General features: G+C 42.7%; 1 protein-coding gene across 12 annotated transcripts in view; it reads right to left on the bottom strand.

The window, feature by feature from the left end:
- Positions 1–1,189: 1,189 nt before the first annotated feature.
- The window catches only part of ABCC5 (ATP binding cassette subfamily C member 5), a 46,255-nt gene continuing 35,715 nt past the window's right edge, over positions 1,190–11,729 (bottom strand). For 4 of the 12 annotated variants that reach the window (XM_041405666.1, XM_041405672.1, XM_041405671.1 and 1 more), the window contains 8 exons: positions 10,822–10,911; positions 8,300–8,489; positions 7,423–7,582; positions 6,940–7,018; positions 6,234–6,347; positions 5,014–5,178; positions 4,257–4,340; positions 1,510–2,123 (listed from right to left, as the gene is read on the bottom strand). In XM_041405666.1, coding sequence (XP_041261600.1) covers positions 1,989–2,123; positions 4,257–4,340; positions 5,014–5,178; positions 6,234–6,347; positions 6,940–7,018; positions 7,423–7,582; positions 8,300–8,489; positions 10,822–10,911 — 1,017 coding nt within the window. In that variant the 3' untranslated portion in view covers positions 1,510–1,988. Of the gene's footprint in view, positions 2,124–2,817; positions 4,341–5,013; positions 5,179–6,233; positions 6,348–6,939; positions 7,019–7,422; positions 7,583–8,299; positions 8,490–10,821; positions 10,912–11,729 lie in introns of those variants that run through there. The other 8 variants (XM_041405668.1, XM_041405676.1, XM_041405669.1 and 5 more) reach the window with 6 other exon arrangements.

Below are 11,729 nucleotides of genomic sequence, written 5' to 3'. Positions count from 1 at the left end.
CTTATATATAGTAAAACACATGCTACAGTTGCAGTAAAAAATAACAAGATAGCACTCAAGCTCTTCGGTTGCTGCACACAGCACTCTGCACTTTCTCAGTGTTTTCAAGCACCTTCAAAAAGAAATTTTGCCTTTACAATAAATCCCCTTATAACTGAGAAAAACATTTTGTCCTGACGTTTTTGCTGTCCATATCCTCCTTTAATAAATCAAATGTCCTGCTTTTATCCTTCTGACATCCTCTCACACTCGTACCAGCTGCCTTTTGAAAAAATTTGGCTCCCTACAATTTTGTTTCCAGTTATGATGCACTAAACCTGTTTGACATGGCTTTCATCTACAGGTGGTGGGCAAAGCACAGCCCCAGAAGCCTCACTATCTTCTGACCCTGTACGACCTTCACCACAGATGAGGGTGAAATGTCCTCAGGTGATCAAGCCAGGACAACTTTAGGGCCTGATTACACCAATCTAACTGCATGTTAACTCCACAGTAATTTTAGAAGAATCCTACCTGTGCTTTGGTTGAAGTCCCAAGCAAGTGCAGTGTGTCCACTCATCAGACAGATAAGATGAGGAATAACACATTCTCTTGAAGAGGCTCTAAGCTTTTGATAATGAATCAGGATCAGCTGCACTCACAGTGTTTGGACAGAATAAGCAAAACTGATACAATGAAAACTCTAGAGAACAATACAGTAACAAGTAATCCCAGGCAAATCTCTCATTTTGCACACCTGCTGGTCTTGGGCCACAGCTTTTGCTGTAAGATGTGCTGATTTTGGCTGGGTTAGAGTAAGTTTTCTTCCCAGTAGCTGGTATCAAGGCTGTGTTTGGGGTTGGTGCTGAGAACAGTGTTGATAATTCAGGAATGTTGTATAGCTGTTGCTGAGCGGGGCTTGCACAGAGCCAAGGACATTTCTGTTCCCCATCTGACCAGCAAGGAGGCTGAGGGTGCTCAGGGAGATGGGAGTGGACACAGCAGGGACAGCTGACCCAACTGACCACAGAGATATTCCAGACCATATGGCATTAAAAAAGCTGGAGAGAAAGGAGGGGAAATTCAATAGTGGTGCTTGTTTTCCCAAGTCACCATTACACACAATGGAGCCCTGCTTTCGTGGAGATAGCTGCCCGTGGGAAGTGGGGAATGAATACTTTGTTTTGCTTTGCTTTTGTAGCTGCTGCTTTCCCTATTAAACTGTCTTCATCTCAACTCTCAAGTTTTCTAGCTTTCACCCTTTCAATTCTCTCCCCCATCCCACAGGACTGTGTGGGGTTTAGTTGCCAGCTGATATTAAACCAGAACAGAAGCATGTGCTATTTTGGGTAGGATCTCTTTAAAGAAAGTCTCTGTCCCAATCCCAGTATCTTATTCTATTCCCCATAGGATGAAGTCTTCTCTGTATATCATACTATAAATTCTAAAGCAGAATTCAACTCCTGAACATTCCAATCATCATCATCAACCTCTTGCAGAATGCTCCAACAATACAGATATTTCAGTCAGATTTGTAAATATTAACATTTCTTCCTTCCAATTCAGTGACAGGGCCCTTGGCCAGGCCTCAGCTTGCTCCTGTGGTTCAGGATGAAAGTAAAAAAACTACAGCTCCCCCTGTGAGCAGCAATACTTCAGTACACCTGTGAGAAAAGTGCCAAAAGAAGCGCAGAAGTGATCACAACAGAAAGAACATTTCCTTCTGTCAGTCTCCATCTTTAATTCCAAAGTAACAGTGTTGCAGCCAAGGTTTAACAAAACGGTTGAGCTAATCCCTGCTATTCACATGTGACTGTCCTACTCCCGCTCCACCACAGACCCTTGTCTGACACCTTGCTGAGCTGTTTCAGCTGCCAAAGCTGCAGCAAAGGTTCAGCTCTTAAGCAGTTTAACTGGGGAGCAGCAGTTCGGGGCAGTGAACACCGACATTCCCTCTCACACCTACGCTACTGTTACAGCCAGCACCTACTGAGAAGAGCAGCCCCACTTCACCTCCCTTCCTGTGGGCTGTGCCTTCCTGTCTCCTCCTTTGTACAGCATTCCTGCTTGCTGCAACTTAGCTTTCTGAACTGGACCACACAAGAGCCACTGCTGGCATCGGGAAGGGAAGAGGAAGTCCCAGCCTGGAAGAAGAAGGAGGATAAGATCAGGATGGCTCCCCTTTTGCCTAGACTGCCATTAGCTCAGTCTTAGCTGCAAAGTGAAGCCACACACTGACCCCAGCAGCATGCAGAACCAGGTACATTAGCCCATTTCCTTCAAGGGAAATATTGAAGTCCATGGGGTAAACTCCAGGCCTGTGAGCAGGGTAAGGTCTGTGCTAGTTAATTCTTGCTTTGGACAGGAGTTAAGAACAATCACAACAATGCTTTGTGCTACTTCAAGCTACAGTGCAAGCTCTGTTAATACCACAATTTGCCTGTGGTACTGGTAGGTAGAAATGCTTCTGTGGCTTTGCAGTCATGTCACTCTATAAACAGTAGTGCTTTCAGGTAAAGAAAATGGAAAATCTGAGCCTAAGAAGGTCTTCCACGTGACCTCAGCCCTTCTATTTGGCTTGAATACTTGCACTATAAATTATTACTCCCTGTACTACTCAACATACATGTATTGCAAGCTACCCCCATGCTGGAGGGCACAAAAATCACCCACTACACTTTTAAAGAAAAACCTTTACTCTGAAGGAAGAAAGATCAGACCATGATGCATGACAAGGAAAAAAACAAAAAAAACAAAAGCCTGCAAACCTGCTCCCCAGGGCTCAAAAAGGTGCAAAGTTCTTTATGTGCCCAAAACAAACCACTTACACCAATAAAATTTACAAAACCCAAAATAGTTTTATTTACTTTTCAGATTTCTGCCTCAATGAGACATTTTGCAAACATGCTAAGGCTACAAAATGTCCAAGTTGACAAAGACATGCAACGCTGACCATTCAATAAGTCACAGCTATCACAGGAACCACTGTGTCCCCCGGGCCACAGGTCCCAAAAAACAGGAATGGTGTACAGTGATCATGGCAACGCACTACGCAGGACCCAGTAACCTGAGGTAGGTCATTTACAGTAAGAAAACCATGTCCTACACCAGTGTTACATCCTGATCAACAGGAACCCCTTTCAGGTTCCAGAAGACGTGGGGTCGAGGACTGCTTCCTTAACAAGTGTGCAAGAAAGAAACAGGAATATCCATGTTGATTAATCTTAGTTTAAGTGAGCAGAACAAAGAGTTAGTGTTACCCATGCCAGAGAAAGCCAACCTAAACCTCTGAGAAGTGTTAGCAGCTTCAAGATAAAGAGTCAGTCAGCTGAAGCAACTCTGAAAAGGCTTTCCTGCCAGCATATAGGGTACAATTTGAACCTTATGATTAATTTGTTACAGATCATTCCACAAACAGTAAGATTTTGGTTGTGTTAGATCAGCGAAGCAGGAAGAGCTTGGGCTTGCTTGCATTAAAATAAACTCTGCTGATACAGTAAGAAATACTGTGTCAGGACACTGAGAAAACACAAGGCTTTAATGTGAGCCAGGAGTGGTTCTCCATTCGGATCACTAAAAACCCTGCTTTGGAAAAGCATCACGGGAAGCAGCAGCCGCTGCCGTGGTGAGCATTAGCAATGCCCCAAATAGCTCTGATAAATTACAATGCAATAGTTACACCACAGAGCTCTTCTCTGCTGCGCTAGACAAAGATGTGACAATAAAGGACACTATTGCAAAGCTTCACTTCCACTCAGACACGCAGAAAATCCGGCACTAGGAAAAGACGAACTGTAAAAGACAAAACATTGTCTGATGCAGTCCGATAAAGCCAGATCTCTGGTACCATAAACTGTACAAAAATTATAGAAAAGAATATGCACTGTTATTAATACAGTGCTTATTTTAATATAAAATAAACAGCTTACATTTCCACTGTAAATATAGGCTATATACAGAATTATGTATAGATATAGCTACATGTATAAAGCTTCATTATAGGCCTCTGATACATTTATAACTATGGCTCCCTGAGCCATTTGTAGAGTGCATTTAATAACAAAAAATTAGTAGTATGGAATAAATACAATAATAAAAACATGAATTCTTCTGACATGGTTTTTAAAACTCTCTGGCTTGACACATTGTGCTAAAAATTAAAAGATGAAAAGACAATAATCTGCGAGGAGGAGGAAGAGCTGGCCTGCCACAGGCAGGGAGCGTAGCTCTCCAAAATTAAAGTGACTTTGCCCTGAATTTCAGCCCTTGACAGCAACCTTGTTCTCTGCAGCAGCAAACATAGCATAGAAGCGTGAGTTCTCGTTGGCCAGAAGGGCAGTCGGGGTGTCGAATTCCACTACCTGAAACCAAACAAGGCAGGTAAAGTATGTCAGTAAAATGCAGCAGCAAATTGACTTCCACCCCTTGGACTTGTGATGTGATGGTAAAGAGTGGAAAACACAGCATTCATCTTTAGGTGAGACACCAGGCAGTGAAAGTACTTGCATTTAGGGATACTGTAACCTGGAATGCTTCAAACTGGCTCAGAAACTGGAAGTAGCCCAGAGGAAGCAACCTCTGGTGGTTCTGGCAGAGGCATATGCTATGGGCTTTTGACTTCTCTACCTTTAAGGAGCCTTGCCCAATGTTCTTGCATTTAACTGTTTATGGCCCCCAAAATGGAAGTCTGAAAAATATGTGAAGTATCTGCCATAGGTGTGCTTGACAGCACAGGGCTTTATGAAAGTAATGGGAAACTGCCACTGAGCCCCAGCAGAGATGTTTATGTTATTACCCATCTCAGAATTAACGTACAAAGGAAGCCTCATAGATTTTTAAAGACAGACTGTTATTCACACTCTCCTGGTGTGAAAAAGAAGTTTTGCCATCTTTGATCTTGTCACAGGCAGCAACTGATTCTACTGGACTTTTATTACCAAGGATATGAAGAGAGAGGATTTTCTGCCCTGCAGTGCAGCTGTTCCCTCAGTTCAGTCTGCACACGGGGCACCAGCAGGACGCCTCCCTGCTCACCTGTCCCTGTGTTAGCACCATGATGCGATCGCAGCCCAGGACGGTGTGCAGGCGATGCGCGATTGTTAACATAGTGCAGTCTGCAAACGCCTCTCTGATGGTCTCCTGGATCAGTAAGTCTGTCTCTGTGTCCATAGCAGCTGTTGCTTCATCCAGGATCAATATCTGAAAGCAGCACAGAATTCTGGCTGTTACCCATGGTCACACCTTCCCTCCCTGAACATAAAAATACATATAGAGGGGGCAGAAGGGCCCCAGCCAAGTGTTGTCACAACTGGCAATTCTTACAGAGTTGTGGGCACAAACACAGCTTTTACAAGTACCCTTTCAGTTTTCTCTATGTAATTGCCTTCAACAAAGCCTATATATGACACACTTTTATTGTCACATCCTAGTGATGTGATATAACATGGGTTATAACCTGGGCTTCAAGTTTCTGTTACCTCCAATTTTATATTCCTAGATGAACCTCAAACAGAATTTTTACCAGTAAATTAATTTGACACATCCCTGGTGGTGACATTCCTCCTGGAATGAGTCAATACAGACTAGGCTTAATGGCTTTCTTATGCTGGGTAAAAAGTCTCCTCCCCTCAGACATAAACTGATTTGGACTGATTTCTTGTCAAAACTGAACATGCTCTGTGCAGGTACTGCAGAGACAGCAGTAACTTCTGTTGAGTAGTCTCACTTTAAAAACAGATGCAGAGTGAACTTTAAAATATTATGATACGTCACATTTCAGAAAAAAGGTTGTTAAAACCAGAATCCTGGTAAATCTCAATCCAAAAATCCTCTCTCACTGAAATTGTTTGTTTTCCATTCCTGCAAAATCTTTCACTTGGCTAGCATAGCATGGTCCCAAATTCCACTTGGAGACCACATTTTAGTGGAGCATCATATAGAAGAAAAACACTTGGCTCATATTCACAAAAAGGTGGAAAAAGGGAAGAATCTGATGCTCCCGAGTAACAAGACACTGAAGAAATTATTGTCTGACACACTATTGTTAGCAGTTACCTTGTTAGCCTTTCCAATGGTAGGACATTACAGGAGATGGCTACAGATACTTTCCTGTTTGTTTTAACCTTACACCTCTCTGGGTTGCAGTAATCATTGCTGTGATTCCTCTGACAGACAGAAAGAATTCAGCACAAAAAAGGCTTTTTTAATTCTATAATTCTGGTATCTCTAGCTATTTCTCTCCCTGCTGTGCTCACCTTGCAACGACGCAGCAGAGCTCTAGCTATACACAGTAACTGTCTCTCTCCAACAGAAAAGTTCTCCCCATTTTCCATCACTTCTGAATCAAGTTTCATAGGCAACTGTGCAACCTGTGTGGGAAAGAAGAGGAAAAAAAAAATCTTAGAGCACTGCACAAAATCATATAAACACAAACAGATCTCCTGACAATCTTTGTCACCAGCAGAAGAGTGAATCTAGTCCCTGCAGGAACTCCTGCAGCTGTACCTGCCACCTGACTTACATGAAAAAGAACTGGAAATGTCATGGCAGCAAGACTTACTGCAGAGGGCCTTGCAAAGGGCAGGTTAAGTTCAGTATAAATTTGCACATATGACATGTACAGTCACAAATGGAAATGTAGAATGCACACCTCGGGCACACACAGAAAAATATCACTTGAAATGTTCTAATACCCTAAGAATCCCTGTGATGAAGCAGCACTCTGCTATCCTATATACTAAAAAAACTAAAGAATATGGCATATCCCAAAAAAATCCAAAAATAGCAGTCTGATAAAATCATGGGAAAAAGAATAAAAAATTGGTCAAATAAAGCATAGAGAACAAGGGGGAAAATGTAGAGAGATAGCTTAGATGAAGACCTCTAAAGCAGCTACTAACAGATTATGTTGCTTTGTAAGTCAAATGCAAACACCTATTACCCAGAGCACATAATACTTACACACTCCTTCATGTGAGTCCTTTCCAAAGCAGCCCAGATTTGTTCCTCACTGTACTGATTGAAAGGGTCCAAGTTTGATCTGGAAGGGGAAGCAGAAAACAAGGAGAATTTTAACTCAGCAATGAAAGGCAAACCAACAGTGTGCTAATTTATCCAGATAGGTGATTCCCATCTGGCCTTCCACTAAAGTTTCCTTGCCAGGGAAATCAGATGTTCCCAGCACACCGAGGTTAGGAGAGCCAAAAATCAAGAGTAGAGATGGAAGACAAAGATACTAAAACTTCAACCACATATAAGGGAAGCAAGACTTCCATACAGCATGATCACACCCAGTCTGCACTGGGCCAGCTAAAATCATTAATCTGTGGTTTTTTTGTTTCAAAACCAAAACAGAAGCTACCACCTCACCAGGCACCTATTGCATTTCAGGTATAAGCAGGAAGACTGCTCAGTCCCTTCTTGCCTTCTTGTGGCCTCACTAACCTCACAGTGCCACTGAACAGCACAGGCTCCTGAGGGATTATGGAGAGTTTGCTCCGAAGATCTGCCAAGCCAATGTCATTTATTTTCACTCCATCAATTTTAATGCAGCCTCCAGACAGTTCAACGAGACGAAAGAGTGCCATTCCAAGGGAAGACTTCCCTAAAAATGAGACAGGAAAAACATGACTGGTGTTTCTACAGAATCATAACAGTTTTCAGAGGAGAAAGCATTTTAAAAGCTGTCCACATCGAAGAAAAGTTTTAGAATACCAAAAAGTCCTGGCAAGCAATGCTCTGGTAAGTTCTGAGGTTCAGCATTTAAACTTCTGAGCAATTGTGGGGGCAGCTCCTAAAGCTCAAAGAAGTCATGCCTGGAGTGCTGCCCCAACCTCACTGCCAGAACCCTGTCATGAAAACCCAATAAAACAATATAAATTACTTATTTAGAAACTCATTTTGAGGTTGATTTAAGTCATCTCACAAACAGGGGTTTGGATTCTTCACATTACAGAGTTCTGAGATGGTTCAGAGCCAAACCTGCCTGCAGCATCAGTAGAGAATCCTTCAAGAGAGTCAGAGAAGCTGCAAGGAGCACATTGTAGGCACCAATCTGTGTTGGTCAGTGGTTTGGGGAGTTAAATACAATCAACATACTGGCTCAACACAGTAGGATAACCCTGTGCTTTAAATGGAAACTTGTTTTCACTGTTGTTCACAGGGATCTTGCTTATGTACAGACATAAATGGAAACCTCCACCGACAGAGTGCTCAACCCCTCCTGTGCAACCAACTTACTCAAACACAGGAGAACCAATATGACTGCTCCAATCTGTTCTGTAAAAGTAATAATTTAACTCTGCTTAGTGTTTTTCCTTACCTGAGCCTGTCCTCCCCACAATGCCAATCTTCTCCTTCGGTTTGATGGTAAAAGACACTTTTTTAAGTACTAGAGGGAGGTTCTCTCGGTACCGCATCTCTGCATTTTCAAAAACAACTTCACCTTCCTGTGGCCAGTCCAGAGGAGGAGTTTTGTTCTTAATTCGAGCAGGAGCTTCCAGGGAAAGTGTCTTTTAACAAAAAAAAAAAAAACAGAAGTTCAGTTTCCAGTAAACAAAGCACCAAAGGAAAATTATCAGCTGCAGCTTTCAGCAGTTCTTCCCTGCAGACTCAACCCAGATCATTTATGGCAGCTCCATGATGAACTGTTTGGCTGGATGTGGGCACAGTGCTCCAGAAGTTTGCTGTATTACACTGACCACACTGTTAATTCCCCTCCTGTTGCCTCAGTAATGACATCAGTCCTTCTATACAACAGTGGTTTCACCAATGGAATTCAAAATGTATTTTAGGCCTATTATTTATCAGCACAATCCTATTGAGCTTCTTAGCACTCCAAAGACTGGATGCAAAATCTGGTGCATTTGCTATGCCACACCAAGGTCACCACTGTTGATTTTGACACAGAAGAGAATGTCCAAGTAACATAAATGCCACCCTCTTCCTTCTTCTCCTCATGTTCCACTATTCTACTGAATCACTGAGTCAGTCCCTTCCAGCCTGGTCACTTTTGCTATTTCAGTCTGCCCCTTACTGAGCAGTTCACAGATTAAACAGAAAAGCAGAACCTCTGAAAGCCAAACAAAAGGCTTTATAGCATGTTTAGAGTGAAGTCAAGGTCACTTTCCCATACTTGGCACAAGTACCCTCAAAGAATGGCAGCAATCCTGTCATGGGATTCACCTCATGTAACTGAACCAAGCCATGAGAGACTTTACAGTCTCTACAAAGAGAGATCTCTACAAATGCCATAAAACAGCATTTCTGGAGTGTTATTTTTCTCATTCTAATATAAACCCTTGGAGCAGGTAATAAGGCCATGACAACTCCTCTATAGTCTCTACAAATGCCATAAAACAGCATTTCTGGAGTGTGATTTTTCTCATTCTAATATAAACACTTGGAACAGGTAATAAATTGCCCTCTAGAGACACCCATTTCCTGCACTGACCATAGAGAGATCCCACAGGGATGGCAGTTGTGGACATCTGCAACATCTAGTTAGAGGCAGATTAATTCTACACCAGAGGTTTGAGAAAAAACAGCCATCTGCTAGGACAGTGCTCCAATTCTTTGAGCTTGGTGCTCAAAACAGCAACCTTGAGCCCCCACTGCAAAAAGCCAAGCCTGGGCTTTGGTAAGACCCAGGACCTGAATGGTGTTTCACTGACCACCCACCCTTCACTTCAGCTTCAAACTAGTTTTACAGTTTCATAAATGGCTGTCTAGAGATCAAAATTGTTTTAAAATCACAGCTAGTGTTGCTTGATAGTGATATAGAATGAGAGACATAACTCTTAAAAAACCCCAACACTCTACAGCTGTAGGTTTTGCCACTAAGTGCCTGACTCTGATAAACCCATCCCAGCCCAGTGAGAGATACAATATTTGGCACAGTTGTCAACTTGTGTGATCACCAAGTCTTCCATGTGCAGAAATTTTCTACTTAGATGCTTCCAGAGGATTTATTTAACTGGGGAAATGGACAGGTTTGGGGCTGTTTTTTCTTCTGCTTTTAACCTGTGGATTAAATCCACACATATTAAAAAAGCTACAATATCAACTACTAAATAGCCCTACTAAATGTGTTGAAAGATTTCCCAAATAAATAAATGTATCTCCCTCTGAGTCACAGGAAACATTATATGGAAAAGCCTTCCACCTCACACACCAGACCCAGTAGGAGGCTTTCTCCTGGCTACACTGTCCCCACTGACCTACGCCCAGTTCTGCACACACAAATCCCAGTCACAAAGAAAGGGTTACAGATAATCAGAGCAGCTTGCTAAGCATTTAGCCTGGCACATTTATCATGTTCAGCTGAGCACATTTCTCATGTTTGCAGTAAGAGCATTCCCTTGACTTTTCAAGCATACAGAAATATGTTGCATAAGACAGCTGTGGAAAAGTAGGCTTATTAGGCTGAAGTGGAATTACTTGCAGATAAAATAACAAACAGTTATCTGTGTTTAAATGAAGGAATTCCATTATGTTTGGACAGAAGGATGCCAGAACACCATCCTTTTGCTGTAAAATAATGTTTTGAATCCCCAAGTTACCCCTTTCACACACTCCACTCTTTACTGTGAGTGTCAGCAAGCTTCCAATAGCTCACACAAACCCAGCAATGCCTCTAAGTTTAGTTGCCTACCAGCTCTGGGGCCATTCAGCCCCCCAGTGCTGATACATGTGCTTCAGAAAACAAACTCACTCTGCAGTGTTACAGCACAGGTTTTAGTGCCTTTCCAAGATCAGGAATGTACATTCTGTACTAGGGCAGACTATGGTGAGGCCAGCAATATAACACAAAATTTCACAACAGGCATTTGAATGCAGTCCTACCTTGATATAGTGGTCAATCCTCTCCACTGAGGTGAAACGAGCTTCTGTCTCTGAAGCCAGTCTGACTGTAAACTGGAATAACCCTGTTAACTGAAGAGGTGAAAGAAAACAGATTTTTAGAGCTGTGACTTGTTATTGAATTAAGATATGAATGTGGCCAGCAGGAGCAGGGCAGTGACTGCACTTGGGACTGGTGAGGTCACACCTTGAACCCTGTGTTCAGTTTTGGACCCCTCACTACAGCACAGATATTGAGGTGCTGGAGCATGTCCAGAGAAGGCCAACAAGAGCTGGGGAAGGGTCTGGAGTCCTGTGAGGAGCAGCTGAAGGAGGTGGGGGCTCAGTCTGGAGAAGATGAGGCTCAGGGGGATCTTATCACTCTCTACAACTCCCTGAAAGGAGGGTGTAGCCAGGTGGGGTTTGCTCTCTTCTCCCACTTAACAAGCAATAGGACAAGAGGAAACAACCTCAAGTCATGCCACAGAAGGTTTAGATTGGATGTTAGGAACATTTCTTTACTAAGAGTTGCCAAGCACTGAGACTACCCAGGGGAGTGGTGGAGCCACCATTCCTGGAGGTATTTAAAAGTTGTGTAGATGTGGCACATGAGAACATGGTTTAGTGGTGGGTTTGGCATTGCTGAGGTAATAGCTGGACTCAATGACCTTTATTGCTGTTTTCCAACCAGAAGAATTCTATGATATTTGATATTCTTGACATCAGGCACCATATAACTAAAGTGTTCAATGCCAGTTAATTAAATAGTTCATTTTAAAATCACCATAATTTATGAATCCCTTGAGAAACCAGCAGCTTAGAAACTTTTCACAGGAGCAACAGTATGAGGTGTCTAAGCTCTTCAATTTCCCCTCGGCGCCACAAGGAGGCAGAAGAGGCCAAACAGCAGC

Source organism: Onychostruthus taczanowskii, unplaced genomic scaffold (assembly GCF_017590055.1).
Source record: "Onychostruthus taczanowskii isolate IOZ18803 unplaced genomic scaffold, ASM1759005v1 scaffold24, whole genome shotgun sequence".
Classification (NCBI taxonomy): Eukaryota; Metazoa; Chordata; class Aves; order Passeriformes; family Passeridae; genus Onychostruthus; species Onychostruthus taczanowskii.
This window is presented reverse-complemented; position numbering and strand designations above follow the sequence as displayed.